The sequence below is a fragment of the Lagenorhynchus albirostris genome, chromosome 15, assembly GCF_949774975.1.
Source record: "Lagenorhynchus albirostris chromosome 15, mLagAlb1.1, whole genome shotgun sequence".
Lineage (NCBI taxonomy): Eukaryota > Metazoa > Chordata > Mammalia > Artiodactyla > Delphinidae > Lagenorhynchus > Lagenorhynchus albirostris.
The window spans coordinates 22,487,384-22,510,096 of NC_083109.1; the positions used below are offsets into that span (position 1 = coordinate 22,487,384).

Sequence of the window (22,713 nt, forward strand, 5' to 3'; positions counted from 1 at the left end):
AACCTCTGGATCCAAAGAACCCACAGTTAAGCCTGGGACTCCTCAGGATAGGATGCTTTCTTTGGTGCAGGCAGCCTTTACGGTTCTCAATGCTACAAACCCAGAGGCTACAAAATCATGTTGGCTTTGCTATGCTGCCCCTCCCCCTTATTATGATGCTATAGGATATAGCTCCAACTATACTAATTCTACCTCCTCAGACCAATGTCGATGGAAGCAAGAAGGGAACAGTAAATTAACCCTGTCCTCGGTTTTTGGAAATGGTACTTGTATAGGAACACCTCCCCAGTCCCATAGACACCTTTGTCATGATTTTAGCCTCCCTTCAGGCTCAGGATATCTTGTACCTCCTCAAGATGGATGGTGGGCATGTAACATGGGGCTCAGCCCTTGTGTCTCTTTAGAGGTTCTTAATACTTCAGCTGACTTTTGTGTGTTAGTGCAATTAGTCCCTAGACTTATCTACCATTCAGACTCATCCTTTTTAGATGAATATGTAGGAAAAACAAAAAACAAAAGAGAACCTGTAACCCTCACATTGGCTGTCCTTCTAGGACTAGGAATATCTGCCGGGATAGGAACAGGAACCACAGCCCTCATACAACAACCCCAGTATTATGCAAGTTTAAGACAGGCTGTAGACATCGACCTTCGAGAATTAGAAAGTTCCATAACTCAACTAAAGGAATCACTCACCTCACTTTCAGAAATGGTGTTGCAGAATAGAAGAGGCCTAGATTTGCTGTTTCTTAAGGAAGGAGGATTATGCGCCGCTCTAAAAGAAGAATGTTGCTTTTATATTGATCATTCAGGAACCATTACCAAAACCATGGATAAACTAAGGGAACGCTTAGATAAAAGACAAAGGGAGAGAGAGAACGAAAAAGGATGGTTTCAATCATGGTTTGATAAGTCCCCCTGGTTTACCACCTTAATCTCTACTCTGTTGGGACCTCTTATTGTTTTATTGTTGATTTTAACTTTTGGACCATGTATTCTAAATAGCTTGATAGCATTTATTAGAGAACGTATCAGTACTGTACAAGTTCTAATGTTAAGACAACAGTACCAAAGTTTACGAACAGAAGGTTGAGATTCCATGATTGGAATCAATAGTCACAAGAAAAAGGGGGAAATGTGGGACTTGAGGGACATTGTTCCAGCTAATGATTAAGAACTCTCCAGACAATAGGGGCTTCTTAGACAATGGGTGAATTTCCAGGATGTCCGGCCCCCTTCCGAGAAGGAGGGAGATAAACAAAATGTAAAAAAGGTATCTGTCAAAGACCAATCAGGAAGCTGGGGACAAGTTCCCTCTCTGGTCCGAGCCTAAGCCGGGACCAATCAGCAGGAAAACACAACCAAATCTATAATTTACATACGGGGAAGTGGGAACCTATAAAACTGACATATTCGCGCCCAAAAGGGGTTCCTTCTTCGACCTCCTGCGTGAGGACCAAGGAACCCCGGTGCACCGGCCTTCAATAAACCTCTTGCGTTTTGCATCGACTTCCGACTCTTGTTGTTTCCTGGGCGAGTCGAAACTCCTAGGAGACCGCGCAGGTCTAACATTTGTATCAGTCTGCTAGGGCTTCCATAACAATACACCACGGGCTGGGTGGCTTAAACAACAGAAATTTATTTTCTCATAGTTCTGGAGGCTAGGAGCCCAAGATCAAGGTGCTAGCACAGTTAGCATTACTGAACCAGGTCCATTTGCCCAATGTGCAGCAAGCCAAACACTGAGATGCCAAAGTTTACAGCCAAGAAGGAGTTTATTCACAAGGCAGCCAAGCAAGGAGATGGGAGAACAAGTCTCAGATCCACCTCCCTGAAGGCAAGAGGATTGAAGTATTTATTGGATAAGCAAGGTGGTCTTGAAACCACCTTGAGCAGGACACTGCAGTGCCCTCCTGGGTACAAAAGCCCTTCCATGTCCCCCACTTTTCATATGTAGGAAAAAGGCTTCAGCCTCCTAGACCTTCCCTGAGATCCAAAGGGCAGATTCAAGCAGATACTAATTAGAGAAATGAGGGAATGCAAAAACAAAGGAAAAGCAGTTAAGTAAGAAAAGTAATGACAACAGGCAGCAATAAAACAGAGTCCTAGTTCCTCCTCAAGAGATATTCATAACAATCTGATACATATCTTGAATTGTTTTATAGGAACTAAGGCCCCCACCCAAGTGGAGGATGGTGACTTCATGCAGAGCACAAGATTCCTGGAACACCACCCATTACCTCACCATCCACCCATCAGAAGAAAGCTATGCATCCTGCAGCCCTCGGCCCAAAAGTTGCCTTTAAAAACTCTTCTCTGAAACCCGTCAGTGGAGAGTTTGGGCCTTTTGAGCATGAGCCTCCCATGCTCCTTGTTTGGCACCTGCAATAAAAGCTGTACTTTCCTTCATGACAACCGGGTGTCAGTAAATTGGTTTTGCTGTACGGCAAGTGAGTGGACTGAAATTCATTTTGGTAACAGTCTTAGGTATGGGGAAAGGTGACTTGAGGTAAGGAAGAAGGTGAGGTAATCAGTGTTCTGCACAGGTGTTTCTGGGTGACATGCTTCTGCATATTCAAAATGGAGGTGCTTAGCATGATCTGAGGGTGGAGGTTTCCAGCCCTCTAACATCAAAAGGCCCTTCACTGGACAGCTGTGCAGGCCCAGTTTTAGGGCTGGTGGTCCCAACCAATGCCCAGCTGGCTCATACTGGGCAGGAGCTGACTCCAACTTCCTGTAAAACAACTGGGCTTTGTGAAGCTTGGAAGGTGTGCAATTAAAGAGAGGAAAAAAGAAAGAAAGAAAATGAAAGTGAAATTAATCAATGAAGGCAGTTTTAACAAGCTGTTCCCTTATGTGTTGTTCTGTAAAAAGTTCAACAATTTCTATTAGTTATCAGCTTCTGTTAACTCCACGGGGCATGGTTTTATTAGTTTCTGATAAGATCTCTCTTCCTTGCTTCCAGACAGCTAGCTGTCTTTTTGCTGTGTCCTCACATGGCCTTTCCTCTGTGTGCACAAAGGGAAAGAGATCTCTGCTATCTCATCCTTTCTTATAAGGACACCGGTCCTGGGGCTTCCCTGGTGGCGCAGTGGTTGAGGGTCCGCCTGCCGATGCAGGGGACACGGGTTCATGCCCCGGTCCGGGAAGATCCCACATGCCGCGGAGCGGCTGGGCCCATGAGCCATGGCCGCTGAGCCTGCGCGTCCAGAGCCTGTGCTCCGCAACGGGAGAGGCCACAACAGTGAGAGGCCCGTGTACCGCAAAGAAAAAAAAAAAAAAAGGACACCAGTCCTATCTATTGGATTAGGGCCCCACTTGTATGACCTTATTTAATCTTAATTACCTCCTTAAAGGCCCTGTCTCCAAATACAGTCACATTGGGGGCTAGGACTTCAACATGTGATTTGGGGGGGACACAATTCAGTCCGTAATACCATGGATCCACTCACTGCGTGGCACAGTGACGTTCCCAGAGAAAATGATCTTTGTGAACTTGGCTGACAGGCAGTGGTATTCACTAGGGACTGTAGGGGATGAGTGTTGAGGACTTGACTAGACTGGACTGGATACAAGTGTCACTACAAGCTAAAAATCAGCCAGATAACACTGAATATCTGAAACAGAGTCCTGTTGGATGCTGAAGTTGTGTATCAGGGATGCTTTTGGCTATAAATGAGAGAAAAATCCAAAAATTCAAAACACACACACATGGGACTTCCCTGGTGGTGTAGTGGTTAAGAATCTGCCTGCCGATGCAGGGGACACGGGTTCGAACCCTGGTCTGGGAAGATCCCACATGCCGCGGAGCGACTAAGCCCGTGTGCCACAACTACTGAGCCTGCACTCTAGAGCCCATGAGCCACAACTATTGAGCTTGCGTGCTGCATCTACTGAAGCCCGTGCTCCACAGTAAGAGAAGCCACTGCGATGAGAAGCTGGCGCACCGCAATGAAGAGTAGCCCCCACTCGCCACAACTAGAGAAAGCTCACGCGCAGCAACGAAGACCCAACACAGCCAAAGATAAATAAATAAATAAATAAATAAATTTATGAAAAAAATAAATAGAAAAAAAACAAAACACACACACAAAAGAGAAAATCCAACTCAACCTGGCTTAGGAACTAAGAAAGTTTCTTGGCTCACGTAGTTGGAAGTTGTCAAACCACAATCAGTATCATGGCTGCAAAGAATAAAGATCTTTATTTGGGGTGTTAAGAACTGCAATTCAGGGATTTCTCTGGTGCCACAGTGGTTAAGAATCCGCCTCCCGATGCAGGAGACATGGGTTCGAGTCCCGGTCTGGGAAGATCCCATGTGCCATGGAGCAACTAAGCCCATGCGCCAAAGCTGAGCCTGCACTCTAGAGCACATGAGCCACAACTACTGAACCCTGCGCGCCTAGAGCCTGTGCTCCGCAACAAGAGAAGCCACTGCAGTGAGAAAGCTGCGCACCACAACGAAGAGTAGCCCCCGCTCACTGCAACGAGAAAAAGCCCACGCGCAGCAACGAAGACCCAACGCAGCAAAAAATAAATAAATAAAAATTTTAAAAAAATAATTGCAATTCAGGGGACACAGATTTGGGTAAAGACCAAAAGAGTGCTCAGAAGAAGAAATGAGTCAGGGCTTATAAAGACAAAAGCCACAATGTTGTTAGAGTTGTCTGGTGAGAATTGTGATTGACTCTGACACAAATAAGGAAACATTTGTTCTTAAGGAATAGACTGTCACTAGTTTGTTTAGGGTGAGGTCAATAAGTATCTTGAGTTTCTGACAAATGTTCTGGATGCCTGTGTTAAGAAAATAAGTGGTCAAAAGTTCAGATTCCATCCAGGCTGAGACATGCATAAGTCCTATTTCCTCAGTGGCTTCCCAGGTCCATTTTAGAGACCTCTCTTAGCAATACCTACTCCATATTTATTTTTCTTTCATGTTCCCCCTTTTCATCAAGATCTTTCTTTGGGAGGCATCAATGATCAACCATTTGGTTATATGTCATTGGCTTCGACTTCCTCTGTGCTGGGGAGGCTCATTCTCAGAGAGTCATGTCCCACAGAGGAGGGAAAGAGGTGGCTGTGTGAAGGGTATGCTTTTAGAAAGTTTATGGCCATATTTGAGCAACAATGAGTCATATAGGAAGCAAGTCCTCAGTGGCATTCAAAGTAAGAGAAGTTCATAAATCTTCAATAGTTAGAATCTTACAGGAGTGGTCAATCATCTCCAGATGTCTAGCTATCATTTTTCCTTTTAGTATTTCTCCAAGACTTGGTATTAGGTCATTCATAGCAGTTATTTGCTTTTTCATATGGCTCATTAAGTGGATGACATTAGATGATTCATCTGGTCCTGAATCTTGGGAAAGCTGTCTACAACGGATGTCATCTGCTTCATTATCCTGGCCTTTGTCTAGTTAATTTCAGTTTCAGGTCTCTAGACTGTTGTGAAGTCCAAGCAGGACATGGTGCCTCCTTTAAATGAGAAACATGAATCCATGAGTCAATGCCCTTAAGTTTAGCAGCACAAGTTTAGTTAACAATACCTGGAAAGGTCCCCTCCAACAAGATTGGAGGACATCTTTGTGAAGGTGTAGTTTCCAATAGACATAGTCACCAGTCTATTTTTTCCTGAGGGAGTGGACCTCAGATTAAGCAAAACCAAAGGCAGTACTTTGGGCCACAGCAGCTTAAATGATTAGTCATCGTAAATGCGCTATGGTAGGTGAAGGAGTGCAAAGACTAAAAAAATGAGTTTGCCAGGGAGCCGCAGTTGTCTTGGGTTTCCCATAGCCCCCACTGTCAATTTAATTTACAGCCATTGTTTACCCATCTTAATTTATCTGATTCAGAAGCAGGCTGTTGCCATGTTACAAGTTATCAGGATGGCGAAAGTCTGGCAATAAGGGGTCAATTCTTCTGTAGAAGCAGAATGGACTTCATCTACATGTGTCACAATATTTACAGATTCTGTTGCTGCTGACTTTGCATGAAAGTCAGCTAGGGCATTTCCCTTGTACTCTATTCTTTTAGTGTTAGCCTCAGTTTGATGACAGACAACATTTTACATCAGGACATATCAGACTTACAGGAATTTCACACAATTTCTGGAACACTTATAACAAATACCTATACAGACACAACATAAAGAAGTCTTAACATTACTTCTTATTTGACAATGCTTCCTCTATAATTTAAAAATATCAAATATACCTAATTAGTTTAATATCTCTTTCTTTACAAGGAGAAAGAACAAACCTTTGAGATATTTCAGAGACCCTGTGAAATATATCTCTAAGTTAGTTCTAAGTCAAAAAGAATTCATTTAGGGCTTCCCCGGTGGCGCAGTGGTTGAGAGTCCGCCTGCCGATGCAGGGGATGTGGGTTCGTGCCCGGTCTGGGAGGATATCACATGCCGCGGAGCGGCTGGGCCCGTGAGCCGTGGCCGCTGGGCCTGTGCGTCCGGAGCCTGTGCTCCACAACGGGAGAGGCCACAGCAGTGAGAGGCCCACGCAAAAAAAAAAAAAAAAAGAATTAATTTAGAATTTAATTTGGGGAAGTTTGTCAAAAATATCCAAAAGGTGTTAAAACACTTAGTCAAATAGGATCATAGGTCACTGGGAAACAATGCTTAGTTATCCATTTAACCAAAGGAACACTTAAAGACTTCATAGGGGGCTTCCCTGGTGGCGCAGTGGTTGAGAGTCCGCCTGCCGATGCAGGGGACACGGGTTCGTGCCCCGGTCCGGGAAAATTCCACATGCCGCGGAGCGGCTGGGCCCGTGAGCCATGGCCGCTGAGCCTGTGCTCTGCAACGGGAGAGGCCACAACAGTGAGAGGCCCGCGTACCGCAAATAAATAAATAATGTTAAAAAAAAAAAGTGTTATACTTAATGTTGCTAATGCTAAAGATATGTCTGTATTAATTTAACCAACAAACTTAAACTAGCTTTGATTTACTAAAGATTCATCCCAGATCATGTGAACCTGAGAAACATTTCAGTTAGTTTCTATTATATTTTTGCAAGTATACTTAATTTATATACTGCTTGTTTGTTTTAAGCCAATTACATATAACTCTTTTACAAATTAATTTTAGCAATACCATCCAAAGAAAACATACCACATAGCCACAACATATTTACATATAGACACACATGAACATACAGACAGATGCAAACAGAGGCCTTACAGTTTTTGTTTTAAAATTTTCCTTGAACTAGATTTCAGGGCAAAGGTGCTTCTATAGCACCTTGTGTTTTTAAAAGTCCTTTTCATGCTCTCTCTCTCTCTCTTTTTTTTTTTTCCTTCCTATTTTAGGAATTGGAGATGGTCTAGATAAGAGTTCCCAGAGAGGTTACAAGCCTTTTGAGATAAATAAGGGAGGTATGGGGAATGATGAAAAGAAATGGGTGAACTGTGAACTGTCTCTAGAACTGCATTTCCAGTTTCACAAAGATTCATAAGGTATAATTCAAATGACATCACAGGCTGATCCACCCATCCAACTACTTTATCCTCAATTTGCTTCTTTATATTAGGGAGATTTCTAACTGAGATGTAAGTCAAAAAATGTTTATGTTTTGCCCAGGCAATGTTGTTGGTTCCCTTTAGCACGTCCAATCAATAGTGCTTGAAGGGCGGATTTACATGCCTTAGTCCAGGGGGTATATGTGATGGTGTTGGTGCCGTCCTCATTGGACCTGGCTTTAAAAGGGGCTGCCATTACAGGATGGGCAGTATGGATGGTCTTCTGCAGGGGATCAACCTCAGTGCTATAAAAAAGGAAGTTCAGAGAGAGATGGATAGAAAGCAGAGCCTTATGGCGGACATTCAGAGGGACAGAAAAAAGCAGATTTGGAGAGAGAGAGTTCTCAGAAGCCTCAGAGGATTTTTCTAGTTTGGAAATTTTTTGAGAGTTCGTTTCTCTGGGGGAAGCAATAGTAGTGGATTCATTATTACAATTGGAGGCCTCAAAATACCGATTGAAATATGCTTCCCGTTCTCTTTGTCTTGTTCTATAGCTTTTCTCCAATTGAGCACACAAACTAATTTAGAAATTTTGAATGAGCCACAAGTGGACCAACAGAGTTTCAAGTTGTTGTGGGTGATTTTAGTCCGATGCGAAAGAAATTTAGAAGAGGAAGGCCCATAAGTTTTAAACATAAATTGATCTGGAGTTCTGGATGGTGGCAGTGCCTGTAGAAACCCAACTCCCCATAACTGAGTACTCACCAAGATGAACAATTCCCTTCCCAGATAAAGCCAGCAACAGGGGACACCCAAATAAAGGCTCAGAACCTCAACCATATTGGGAGGTTCGGAACCAAGAAGACTTACCCCTAAGACCCAAGACCACTGAGAGATGACTGAGTACAAAGGACTCCTGTAGGTGCCTTACTTGTGCCTGCAGCAGCTCCATGGGTAGAAGTGAGTCACTTTGGCTCCCACTTCTGACACCATGTAATGTCCAACAATAATCAGTTTCAAGGCTGTACAGCACAAAGAGTGTTATTTGGGGTCTTAGGCATCGCAATTTGGTAAAAATTGCGATGCCTAAGATTCAGGTAAAACCAAAAGAGTGTTCCAGGGAACAGACAGAATCAGGGCAAAAGCTACAAGGTTTTTAAAGTTGTAAGAATTATGTTTGGCTCTCAAGCAAAAAGGAAATATTCATCCTTAAGGGACAGCTTTCATGAATTACTTAGGGTAATGGTCTGGTAAGTATCATAGACTGTGACAGGTTATTTAGGGTAAGGGTCTCATAAGTATCTTGAGTTTCTAGAACATTGTGCAGATGTTCTGGATCACTGTTTTAAGACAATAAGTGGCCAAAGTTCAGATTTCATCCAGGCTGAGACATGCAAAAATCCCACTTCCTCAGTGGCCTCTCAGCTCCATTTTAGAGAGCTCTCCTAGTGATACTGACTGCATTTTGATTTTCCTTTCACAAAGTGCAGAGATAGGGTACACTTTTGGGTTGGTTGATCAAATGGCTGAATAGTCTCATCAAAACCCAAAGTCTGTTCCACAGTTTTGGCTTCTATCAGAAGCTTTCCTCCTAATGATTTCAGGAGAGCTAACCATAGCAATGGCAAATTCACCTTTTGTCATATCTTAGGGGCTCCCAAGCAAATCTATGTTGGAATCAGCCTGGCTGATGCAACTACCATTTGAATTTAGGAGCCAATGCTCCTAAAATATGAGTTGAAATATGTGTTGAGATTGGCTCTTAGCAATGAGTTTAAAAGGATTCATCAACTATGTTTACTCAGAAGTACCCCACTGAAGTCTGGCCACTCCCTCATGTGTTTGAGCATCCCAACCCCCAAATACATGGTCACCCCACCCCAAACATTGAGGCACACCTAGGAAGTCACCACAAGCAAAACTCTATAGGATGGCATGGCCTCTCTCTGTGACTGCCTAAAAGCAATAGAACTTGTACCCAGCTCTAGTTACAGAAAAGAACAATGGTTTTCAAGGCTGACCTAGGTTAAAATCCCAAAGCACTTAACACATGTGTGTGACCTTTGGCAAATCATTTCACCTCCCTGGGCTTCATTTCCAAATCTTTTAAATAACACCTGGGGTGTTTATCCAAAACCAATTCTCTTCTTCCTGATACAAGACCTTACCCTCTAACCCAATGGGTAACATGTGACCTGTTTGGGTCAATCATTTTATAACACAGCAATTGGTCCAGGAATTAATGCAATCAGACTTGTTGAAGTCATTCACTTATGTTGGAACTGGAGGAGCAGAGGCTTTCTTTCATCTCTAGATGTGAAGCCGTAAAGATGGGACCTCAAAGCTGCTTGCAGCGGTAGCCCTCATGTTCCCACATGGTTTGCACCCTCCTTGACTTTATTGCTTAACTCTTCCCCTTTACTCATTTTGCCCATCCAAACGGGCCTCTCTGCTATTTCTCAACACCAGGCATGCTCCTGCATGCTCCTGCTCCATCTTGGCTAAGAGATGCGTGTGCACACATGGGAAAACCCTGAGATATACCAAATACAGGCACAGAACCAGGAAAAGCAAGATGATTGGCCAAAGGAAACCCGGAAGAAATGCCCCATAAGAGTGATTCAAACTACCACGGGAGTGCGACTCTCTCTCTGAGTCTGCCCATGTGTCCATCCACACGTACTCTTTTTCCTCCTACTAAACACTTTGTTTCACTACTTTCCATGTATGGTGGGAATTTATTTCTGCAAAGCCGAAGGGCCAGGTCCTTGTCCCTGGCCACTGGTCTAGTGGCTAGGATTCAGCATTCTCACTGCCGCTGCCCAACCTCAATCTCTGACCAGGAATCGAAACCCTGCTTCAAGCCGCTGCAGGCTGTGGCCATCCAAGATCAATAGTAGGTACTCAAATATGGTAGCTATTATCATTTTGCCAGGTCTCTTTTTTTTTTTTGTTTTCAAAGAATTCCTTGACAGATCTGGAGACAAGTTTCTACATCTACGAACAGAAAAAGACTTATGAAGAAAAAAAAAAAGAAAAAGACTTATGGGGCACACACCAGGAGGTGATCTTTGGATCTGTATGTGTGTGTATACACATTTTGTTTTACAAGTTTTCTTTCTTGAGCATTATTTTTATCAGACAAGAAAACCAACACTTTTTTAAAAAAGAATTTTGGCTTGCTTTGGGATTTTGACAGATGGAAAAAAGAATGTCTTGAGGAGGTCAGATTCAAAGAAAGAACCAGGGATTGGTGGTAGGTGGCACTGAGAACTAGTGGCACTGGTTTAAGAGGAAGTTGTGCAGAGATGTAAAACCACAAGGTTAACACTGCCAGACGTAAAATTGCCCAACTCAGCTGGGTGGGTGGAGGCAAGGAAGGGCAAGGAAGAACTGCTGGGGGTAGTCAAGGTCATTAAGCAATGGGCCTTAAATTAATTGAACTTAGAGTTTTTTCTAGTCCTAACTATGGTGAGACTGACATCAGAGGAGAGCTTGAATAGTCACTTCTCTCAGTACAACCAGAGCAGAGGGCCTGTGTCTAGTAGGCATTTGTTTCCACGTTGTGGAATGACTGGATGGAATAGGATCACCAGGACCAAGTGGAAGTGAAGTGGCAAACTAGGAACCACCCAAGTTTTGGAGTCAGCTTTGAATGTTGATCTGTCACTTAGCCATGTGACCTTGCTCAAGAAACCACCTTGTACAAGATCTAGGGCCCCTACAAAGTAGGAGATTAGGGGAAACATAATAAATATGGCATTAAATTATACTCTTTAACAAGCAAAAACAAAAAAAATTAAATTCTCAGAAGCAATTGCTTTGAACAAACCCAACTGATTAAACTTAAAACCCTGCTTATATCACCTTCTACTGCCCAAGAAACCTTGCTGTCAGGGCAGATTTTCCCACAAGTCTTATAAACACAAATTTTCAAATAGCCATTTCCAAGTTTAAATATGTCTTTCACATTTAAATGCTCTTTGTTGTCTCTTTGACCCCTCTCCCCTTGTTTTGGTTTCACAAGTCTTGAAAACTGTCTGTTTTTTCTCAAAATATTCTGTGGTTTAAAGGTTTGTTTTACTGGGCCTGGCCCTTCTGTGCAGAGGAGGGCAAGGTCACCTCTCCATACTTTCCCCCACGGGTCTATGGGATAAGGGAGCAATTGGAAAATTTGGATTAACTAATATAAAATAATTTTATATCAAAATTCCCATTAGTGAGCAATTGTTGGCAAGTGAGTAGGAGCATGGGCTTTAGAGCCAGGCTGGATTGCTTGGGTTTGAATTCAGGCTTCATCACTCCCTAGCTGGGTGACCCTGGGCAAAACACTCAGTTCTCTGTACCTCAGTTCCTTACATCTTAAGGTTATTGGGATACTTAAATTAATTAATATTTGTAAGTCCTTAGAAGAGCGCCTGGCACACAGTAAAGCTCTAAGTGTTTGCTGAAAATATTTTGCTCAACCCTAGACCACTAACTAGTTCACGCTGCTTGATGATAATCTGCCTCACTCACCCTGTATCTCCTGGACGGGTCTATGGCTGTGTTGATGGGAAGGTGTACTGGCTTTAGTAGTGGTAGTAGTAGTAGTCCTTTTACCAACACGGCCAAGGGTAAGCCTCGGGTACTCATGTGAAGTTCAGTTCACCAGAAGAGCCCCTGCTCCGGACTGTAGTGGGATGTCCTGGGCACACTCTTTCCCGACCCCCGCGCTTATCAGCACCACTCTTACTTCTGCTTCTACTCACTCGCTTTAGCGTAAACGCCTGGGTGGGGTTAAGGGTCATTGGGCGGTCACTGCGCCTGCGCCGGGACTGGGGGTTGGGGGCCCGAAGCGGGTGGCCTGCCTGGCCCCAAGGTCTGAGCTGTCAGTGCGCCTGCGCGGCCGGCCAGTAGGCTGGCAGTACTAAGCTGCCTCGCCGCCGCCGCCGCCACTGAGCTGCGAGTGCGCCTGCGCGCGGGTCGGGCGCCGGGGTTCTTGACTGTGCCGCGCGGGGCGCTGGGTGTAGCCATGCAGAGTGCCGACTCGCAGAAGCCCCCCAAGCGGCCCCGGCGCGATGGCAGCCCGAGAACCCCGCCAAACACCCCTCCCGCAGACACAGAGAGGTCCCCGAGCCCCGACCTTCACCCCGACCACCGGACCTGGGGCCCGGAGCAGGTGTGCTCCTTCCTAAGGGACTGTGGCTTCAGCGATTCTGGACTGCTGGAACGCTGCCGAGGTAGCAGGGCTGTAGGGGTGAGGGGCCGGGGGCCGGCGACCCGAGGTCGCGACAGCCGGGCCTGAGAGAGGGCTCCCTGAGGCCGTGAGCGTGGGGGCCTCAGAGAGGAGCCAGAGCGGCCGAGGGAGACCGGACGCGGGAGGCACCCGAAGGGGTGGACCTGAGGCGGGGGCGCCCAGGAGGGATGACCTGAGGCGGAGAACGGAAACCTGAGGCTGCGAGCCCTCGGAGAAGGTTGCCTGAGGCGGGGGAGAGAAACTTGACGCGGGAGGCACCCGCAGGGGTGGACCTGAGGGGCGGCGCCCAGGAGGGATACCCTGAGATGGAGGGAGGAGAAATGGGGCGTCTGGCGTTGCGGACCCGTAGGAAGGGAGCGGACTTCGGGGGTTGTGAACCTGGGGCGGGGAGGGGGCAGCTGGTCTAACTCTGGTGGGCTTCTTCAGGAACTTGGCACCCCAGCGCCGGACAGGCGGGACTCAGGTTCCTTTTTTAGTTAGAAGACCCTTGGTGGGAGGGTTGCTGTCATTCAAGCTCACCAGGCTCGGGAAACCCCCCTCTGCTGATGCAGCTCCCTGAACACTTGCCACGTGAGAGTATATTTGGGTGCTTTAAAGTTTGTTTCCTCCACTCCCCTCCCAACTCGGGGTTTGTCTAGCCGGGAAAGAACTTTTCTGTTAATCTCTGAATCCGCATCGCCTTACCGTAGCGTCCGGGTAGGACTCAATACATGCGTGATGACTGTACTTGCAGAGCTTAGTAAAGATCATGTTTTGTTCTCCAGAAGTTTCCCTCGCTAAATCTGAACCCTGGGGTGGTTCGGTTGACCACTGAACTCCCAGGTGCCCACAACTTGGCCTGTAGGTTGTGAGTTTTAAGCGACTTTACTGGCTTAAGTTCAAGCATCCATCCACTTGAAATCTACTCAACTTCCCGTAAGGGGGATGAAGTTTGACCTCTGCTTTACCCTCTGAAGTGTTCAATAGAAAAGTGGTGTGATTTGCAAATGCAGTAAACTTTTGCAGTTGGGGGGGTAGAACCCTGTTTGCTTAGGCTGGGTGGGAGGAACTAAAGAAGTGTTCAAGACGTAAAGATAGCTTGATGGGTGAAGGAAATTGCACTTCTCTTTTTCCCTAGCACCACCGCCCCGCCTCACACCCCACACACCCCCCCACACACACACCCCGCCTTGGTTTTCCTCCCCTTCTGGGGTGGAATTTTTCTTTTGAGTAGCAGTAGGTGGGGATGAAGTAGTTTTATGTCTTCAAAATGTGATTGGCTATATTGTTGGCTGCCTATTTCAGTGGTGTCCTGTAGATTAATTCATCAGTCTTCAGAATGATCTGTTCTCTTGAACCACAGTCTAATACTAGAAGACATTACATGCTTTAAATTGGTAAAAACTGACCAAGTGTTCACAGTTGCTAATTTCTTACTGCTCCCTGATCAGCTTCTCCTAAGAACTGGCTGACCACAGCCAATGTCCTGTCAGACTGGGGTCACTTCCTCTCCAAAGATTCTGCTTATCTCTGCTTGCTCCTACTTTATCCTATTAAAAAACAAACAAACCAACCAAAAAAACCTTTTGATTTTGAGTCACTTGCAGATTTCTGAGGTCAGAACAGTTCTCCCTATTGCAATAATTTTCTCCCTAATTAGAGTCTGTCCCTATCTAAGTCCAGATTTTTTTAATTGAAGTATAGTTAATTTACAGTGTTGTATTAGTTTCTGGTATACAGAAAAGTGATGTGTGTGTGTGTGTGTGTGTGTGTGTTTATGTAGTCTTTTTCAGATTCTTTTCTGTTATAGATTATTACAAGATGTTGAATGTAGTTCCCTGTGCTATACAGTAGGACCTTGTTTTTTATCTGTTTTATACACAGCAGCTTGCAAGTCCAAATTTGTTTTTATTTGACAAAACTAAGCACAGGTGCTGGGTCCCTTTCCTCATTTTGGAATACAATTTCACAGGAATTTAGAGACTGTAATGTGTATTTTTTAGTAGATGATGTGTTTGAGATTCAAAGGCCACACAACTAGAAAAAAGCAGAGCTGGATTTTAAAGTTAGGTCTTTGGACTCCAGAATTCATGCCACTTATACCTTAACAAGTGTTCTCATCAAAATACATTGGATTTCCCTCAACAATAAGGGAATAAACAAACCAGTGAGAAAAGAAAAAAAATGGAGAACATAACCAAAGTTACAAAGTCAACTAAGAACAAGGAAAAAAACACCCCAGTAGGAAAATGAGCAAAACACAAGAACAATTGACAAGCAGCCAATAAAAACAGAAAAAAAACATTCAGTCTTAACAGTAATTTTAAAAACACTGATTTTAAAATTTAAATGGAAAAATATTTAAAGATTGGTAATCCAATAAAGTTGATGGAGGTATCAATTTGCTTAACCCTGGACAGTTTGGGAATACCTTTTTACTTATAGAAAATTTCACTTGTAGGAGTTTACAGAAACATTTGTACACTGTCCAAAGAAATATATTCAAGATGATTCTTCTAACCACTAGTTATAAATAGCAAAAAAGTAGAAATGGTCTAAATATCCATTGATAATAATAGTAAGTAATATTGATGATTAACAATTTATGGAGCATTTACTTTGCGTGAAGTACTGTTCTCTGCACTTCATGTTTCATCTTATAAAATCTTTACAATAACTCTGTGACATAGGTTCAGTTATACTCATTTTAGTGGTGAGGAGCATAAGGTTCAGAAGAAATTGGTTAAATGTGTTATGGTACATCTGTATTGTGGAATAAAAGACAACCATTAAAAATGATGAAACTACATCATTAATAATTGTTAATAATTGACAAGAAAGATCTTTATGACCTATTAGTTGGGAAAAATAGATTATAAACAACATAATTTCATTTGTGTAAAATTACATAATTGCATAAGTAAATGTCTTGAATTTTGTTATCTAAAATATTAATGATTATTAGGAGAATATGAGTAAGTTGATATTTTATACTTTATATTGTTTGGATTTTTTATATTGAATATTTTTTATGCTTGAAAAACACCCCCCAAAATGCCATTTTCATTTAAATGTTTTTTTCTTTCTGGAAAATTACATCCTCATTTTCTCTTGTTACCTTTAGAAAGACTTTTGTTTGTTTGAAAATAGTCCAGTGTTCTGGAATCTGAGGTCAGGAAGATCTGGAATTAACTATATAGAAAGATAAAGAAAAATAAACCATGTGAGACTTCCCTGGTGGCACAGTGGTTAAGAATCCGCCTGCCAATGCAGGGGACGCGGATTTGAGCCCTGGTCTGGGAAGACCCCACATCCCTGGAGCAACTAAGCCCGTGAACCACAGCTACTGAGCCTGCGCTCTAGAGCCTGCGAGCCACAACTACTGAGCCCGTGTGCCTACAGCCCGTGCCCTGCAACAAGGGAAGACACTGCAATGAGAAGCCCGCACACCACTACGAAGAGTAGCCCCCGCTCAACACAACTAGAGAAAGCCCACGTGCAGCAAAGAAGACCCAACGCAGCCAAAATAAATAAATAAATATTTTTAATGTATATAAGCCTTACTAAACAGATTGTGTGCTTTCTTTGGAGGTTTTAGAACTAAGTCAACTTGTGGAGCATCCCTCAGGCTATGGTTTTGACCTGACTATTCTAACAATAGACTGACATTTCTTTCCCCGCCCCACCCCAAACCTCACCTGTTTCAGGAGGAAGCTGCCAGTTTTGCAGCTGGACTTCCTTACAAATAATTTACTCAAATAATTTTAAAAATTTTACCTGGTTTATCAAAAAAATCCTCTTGGTATAGTTATCAAATTAAAATTAAGACTTTCCGGGCTTCCCTGGGGCGCAGTAGTTAAGAATCCTCCTGCCAATGCAGGGGACACAGCTTTGAGACCTGGTCCGGGAAGATACCACATGCCGCGGAGCAGCTAAGTCCGTATGCCACAACTACTGAGCCTGTGCTCTAGAGCCTGCAAGCCACAACTACTGAGCCTGCGTGCCACAACTACTGAAGCCCGCGCGCCACAACTACTGAAGCCCGCGCACCTAGAGCCCGTGCTCCGCAACAAGAGAAGCCACCCCAGTGAGAAGCCCTTGCACCACAACGAAGAGTAGCCAGCACTCACCACAACTAGAGGAAGCCCGTGCGCAGCAACGAAGACCCAATGCAGCCAAAAATAAATAAATTTATTTAAAAAAAGAAATTAAAAATAAATAAAATTAAGACTTTCCAAGTAGCAATCAAAAATGTGGTACTTGGCACAGTTTGTTGCCAGTACTGGGTGCTCAAAAAAATGTTGATCTGAGTAAATTCTGGTGGATCCAAATTGAAAGAAATCAAAAGCATGTGCTGTGAATATTGAAATCATTCGTTTTTTTTCCTCCCTTTTCTTCCATAGAGAAGAAAATCACAGGTTCAATACTGCCCTTTCTTGATGAGTCTCTTCTTGAAGACCTTGGAATAAGGTAAGAATGATAAAATTCACATTGTAGCCAAGCATACTTAAGACCTTTTTATTCACACTGAAGAGACAAAGCCCAAGATTGCTGATATTAAGTGTCCTCATTTTAAATCTGCACAGGTTTTAAAACAGAATACCACACCTGCTGTCTAAGAGTTGTTTTTATTTGTTTTTGCTGTGCAAATCCTATGTTAAATATTACTAATGATTTCTGTTTTTAAAAATTTTGCTAATAAGCCTTCATGAAGTTTGTAGTGACCAACTTTTTACTCTCAAGTTCAGAATAATTGAATTATACACTCCAGAAAACGTAGAAGAATTGATAGGAAAAAAATGTTGGCAAGAAAAATCAAGGCTACAACCCTATCTTGAGTATATTTCTAGGTCTTTCTAGAGCTACTTAAAGCTGGAATGCTTCCCTGGTATTAGATTTAAAGACACTATCCAAAGTAGTTTGGCACTTTTCAGATGTATGATTTGGGACAATTTATTTAACCCTTCAGTTTCTGCACCTGTGAAATGGATAATAATAATGAGACAATGTATGTAGAGTGATTAGCACATGTTAAGCCCTTCATAAATTATATATGTAGGTTGAGATCCCTATATGTGACTGGAGATTCTAGGGTCTAGATTTGTGTAAGTCCACTTTAAATATCTCAGTTGAAGATCCAATCAATATTTAAACCTTCCTTAAAGTAGAGACTTTGTTTCTATTAGGGAATTGGCAACAGTGGTAAAATGTGGTCTTTTCTTCTGGAATTCTACTTAGCTAAGTGTTGTTTGTGGAAACAGTAACCAAAGAATCAGAACAAAAGATTATACTGAATTACTTCATGCACTGTTGTTTAGTAATTGATAATGCAAGTAGATTGAGGGAAAGATTACTTTAGAACATTTTACTGACTTTTAATAAGCCTCCTTTGGGTCAGAATCCTTGGGAACTTAATCTTGCCTCTTTCATAATTATGTATCAGCCCCCTCTGTCCCCCCAAAGTCCCGCTTACTACCTATTTCTTATGTATAATAGTAGCATATTGTTTGAACTGAATGGAATTTTTTCTAATAGAGTTTTGCTTTTAAAGGGAACCATATACTTTGTGGAGCCAAATGCTGTTGATTTATTCAACAAATATTTATGGAGGGCTCATTATGCATTAGGCATTCTTCCAGGAACTTGGGACACATGAGTTAACAAAATAGTAAAAATTCCAAAAGGAACACTATGTGTCATGTCTTTTTGTGCCCACCTCTTAACTCTGAGGTGGATTCTGCAGTATCCCTTAGAGCTGTGTTTTCCTATGCAGCAGCCACTACCTATGTGTTAAAATTAATTAAAATTAAATGAAGTGAAAATTTTAATTTCTCAGTTATATTATCCATAATTCAGGTGCTCAGTAGCCACTTATGGCTGGTGGCTACCATGCTGAACAGGGCAGATATAGAATATTTCCATCATGACAGAGTTCTCCTGGACAGAGCTGCCTTTGAGGATTTCAGTGGGATCCGTTGAAGTTGTTCACAGTCGTCCAGTGCAACCAACTTATTAATGTACCCTTGCATTATTTTCCCCTCGTTTCCTGTTTCACCTTCTCTAGCCCTCCACTCCATATCCCAGGACTCACATCCAAAATAAAGTAACTGTATGCATGCTCTTGTCCTACACTCTGCTTTCTAGGGGGAATCCAGTTTAGACAAGTACTCCTGTATTTCCTCAGTTTTATGATTAACTGATGACGGTAAAAGATTTTTCTAAAAAAATAAGAAATATTGTCACATTAAATGTACACATCAGTTGTAAGAAACAGTAGATTTCAGAAATGATGAAATATGGAAATAAAATCTTATTGTAGTCCAACTATTCTGGCCCAAATCTTTGTTTAAAGTATTTATTTTGCCATAGCCTTTGCCAAAACAAAAACACCTCCAGGTTTTGGGTGGCTTTTTAAATATACTTTAATCAGTGATTTTTTTTAAAAAAATTAAATATTTTTATTGAGGTATAATTGACATATTAGTTTCAGGTGTACAATGTAATGATTCAGTGTTCGTATATATTGCGAAGTGATTACCACAATAAGTCTAGTACCCTCTGTCACCATACAAAATTACAAAGACTTTTTTTTTCTTGTGATGAGGACTTTTAAGATTTACTCTCTTCGGAATTCCCTGGCAGTCCAGTGGTTAGGAGTCTGTGCTTTCACTGCCAAGGGTGAGGGTTCGATCCCTGATCAGGAAACTAAGATCCTGCAAGCTGTGCAAAAAAACAAAACAAAACAAAAAACAACAAAAAACAGATTTACTCTCTTGGGTCAACAAAAAATTAATCAATATTCGATCTAAACGAGAAATAGAGAGTTTTATACAAGCCAACCTGAGGATTATAACCCAAGAGACAGTCTTAGAAAACTCTGAGGACTCTTCTGCCTGTTAGAAGTCAAAGGAACAGTCATATACATTTTCGAGAAAACAGATTGTACATCAAAGTGACACACTGACATTTTATGTAAAGTTCACCAAAGATACATAGTCCAGATCTGCACATAGCCACAGTATGTCACCAAGATCCCTTACAGGATTAGGAAAGGAAAAATTAATCTTCTAAGGAGTTACATTGTTGGCATCAGAAGAAGGAAAAAAGCATTGTTTTTTACAGTTGAGCAGGCATTCCCAACTTTGAGGAGGTCTGGTTAATGTATAATGCACATTGCACATTAGGGAGGGCCCAGTACAAGCAGGGAACATGTTATGCTTAAATTTTCTTGCCCTGCTTAAAACATAAATTGTATACCATCACTTGGCAACTTTAAACATGCACTACAACATTATTGACTATAGTCATCATGGAGTACATTACATTCCCATGACTTATTTATTTTATAACTGGAAGTTTGTACCTCTTGAAGCCCCTTCACCCATTTTGCCCACCTCCCCATGTGATTTCTTTATGAATACAGTAGTTTCTTTTTGAGTTCTAATTAAGTGATGAATACTGAGTATCAGTTGAGGAAAAGACTGGGCTGTGAGGTTGGTTTAGGTTTGGTATTATTTTATGCTGTGATTCCTGGTTATGCTCCACTGTGCAACTATACTTAACCTGTGTCAGTTACAGCTCTGCCTTAAAGTACTTCTTGGAGCCTGGCCTTTCCCTATGCTTGTTATTTCAAACTGATGAGGGTAGGGGAATAGTAAAACACAAGCTATGCTGCTTTAATGGTTTATCAGCTGTAATGATGCTTCTGTACATTCCAAAAAAATCATTCTTAGATTCTGTAGTTACTGTGGGTCTCGGGGGACAACATAGAGGTCAATTGTAGTACTTCTGGCTCCAAGTCTATCTAGGACTTTTAGCAAAAGATTTACATTTCAGTCTAATTAGCTAAAGGATTGATAAAGGCTAACCCCTTGCCTCCTGCTTCAGCCAGGTACCAGGCTAACATGCCTAGACCAATTAGTAAGTGTAAATGGAGCAAGAAAGTGAATTATAGGATTTTGAGTTGTTTAATTCCTATTAAATTCTTTCTCAAGACTGGAGCATTATGAGTAATTACTAATAGAGGACAATAGGTATAAATGAAGCTAAAACCATATATACTTGATTCATGCATAATTCATACCTGATGCTCATAAGTCAAACTTGGAACTTTGCAACTCATCACTATAAAGAGTTTTAAAAATCTATTCATGGACTGATCACGTGACTGACAGCCACCCCTGCCAAGAAGTCTTACATTGTCCTGCGTTTCCTTTCATTGTATTCTAGACATTTGCATTTGATGTGACTGTTTCTTAGTTGATGTAGGCAATGATTATTTCACTTTGAAAGTTATTTTGATATGACAAAGCCTCAGTTTGTCAAACAAATGTAGTCTTCCTATATGTAACATCTTTGCCCAGTTTAGTTAGATGACTTTGTTCACATACTCACCGCTTGGTTATACTAATAAACTCCTAGATTCTTGTCCTTAAAACACTGCTGATGGGATAAATATTGAATTTAACATCAATAATAATTTCTATAACATCTGTAATCATAGTTAAAATTCTCCTATAGTTCTTGAGGGCAGGAACTGAGTCTTTTGTATCCTCAGTGCCGGACACACTGTTTAATCCCTCTCCAGCCCTGTGAGGGAGATAGTATTATCTCTGTGCTATAGATGAGAACGTCAGTGTACCAGAAAAGGTTAAGTAACTTTTCCAAGATCATATAGATTCCACGTGCAGATGTGAGTCAGTTCTGCCTGATTCCAAAAACCTTTTTCATTATCACTGTGCTCTACTTCAAAGGGACTTACCTATCTTGAGATTTCGCTTACGTGAGCCATGCAAATTTAGGATCATGAGGGTAGATGTTGGCCTCAATTAGGTTAAAATAAGTTTGAAGTGTAAATTGAGCATTCAGTGATATAGGTATGAGAGGTGTTGAAGTCTGAATTTACCAAGAGAGAAGAGGATTGAGGGCAGAAGAGTTTGATGTCTTAGAAGCAAAGGAAAGGAGAGGGTTTCTAATAGGAGTATGTTTGAATTATTAACTGTTCCTTTTAATCTGACTTCTATTCTAACAACCTACAGTTGATTATATACTATTATATACTCCAGGGACTATTATTTAGCAAATAATGATAGATTTGCTTATCCTGTTATAATTTTAGTTCCTATGGGAAGAGAATAAAGCTGCTTAATAATATCCAACAACTGGATCAAACTCATGTTTATACAATGAAGGTAAGAGGAATCTGAGTTTGTTATTTTTTTAATATAAAGTGATATAACTCAATTATGTAGAATTCATTTTGAAAAGAATGGAAAGAAATCTCTTTTCAGTAACGGGATTGTGAGTAATGGGTTTTTACTTTCCTAAACTTTCTGCATTTTCTAAAATAACCACGAGAAAAACTAAAATATTTTAAGCACACAGAAAAGCATAGATAGACTACTGCCCAGCTTGTCAAATCTTAACATTTAGCCTAATTTGCTTCAGATCTATTATTTTTAGAACAAAATATTAGAAACAGTAGAAGGCCTCGTTTGTACCCCTCTTGAATTCTGTTTCCATCCTTTTTTCCCCAAGTGTTTAATCATTTTCTTGAATGCTTTTTTAGATTTTTACTACATGTATATGTATAGCCATAAACAGTGTATAGTATTGTTTTACATATTTTTTAAACATTTATAAATGGAATTTCATTTTATTAGAAGTAACCTTCTAAGCTTTCATATAATGTTATATTTTTGAGAACTATCCATATCGACACATATAGCCCTAGTTACCCCTTAGTCATAGAATAACTTTTAAATTAAAATTACTTACCAGTTTTGGTGAACTTTTGTGTCAAACAGTAGACCAAAGAACAGATATATGCCTAAAATTTGATCTATCAATAACTGTTTATTTCTTATCCCCCATCCCCTTCCAGACATTTCAAAAGCCCTGTTTTTCACACTCAGTGTCCCAAGAATCATTTTAACAAGCAGTCAACTGCCTAGCTCCCATCTCAGAAATTCTGATTCTGGGAACTTACAGTAGAGACCCAGGAATGTGCATTTTTCACAAGCTCTTCA

The 22,713-nt window shown here is 41.8% G+C and overlaps 1 protein-coding gene across 2 annotated transcripts in view; it reads left to right on the top strand.

Annotated features, from left to right (window-relative positions):
• The first annotated feature begins 12,389 nt into the window (after positions 1 to 12,389).
• SAMHD1 (SAM and HD domain containing deoxynucleoside triphosphate triphosphohydrolase 1) overlaps positions 12,390 to 22,713 on the top strand; it is a 62,896-nt gene continuing 52,572 nt past the window's right edge. Inside the window, exons 1-3 of one of the 2 annotated variants that reach the window (XM_060124605.1) lie at positions 12,390 to 12,689; positions 17,089 to 17,155; positions 21,804 to 21,876. In XM_060124605.1, coding sequence (XP_059980588.1) covers positions 12,482 to 12,689; positions 17,089 to 17,155; positions 21,804 to 21,876 — 348 coding nt within the window. In that variant the 5' untranslated portion in view covers positions 12,390 to 12,481. The remainder of the gene's footprint in view (positions 12,690 to 17,088; positions 17,156 to 21,803; positions 21,877 to 22,713) is intronic. The other variant, XM_060124604.1, reaches the window with a different exon arrangement.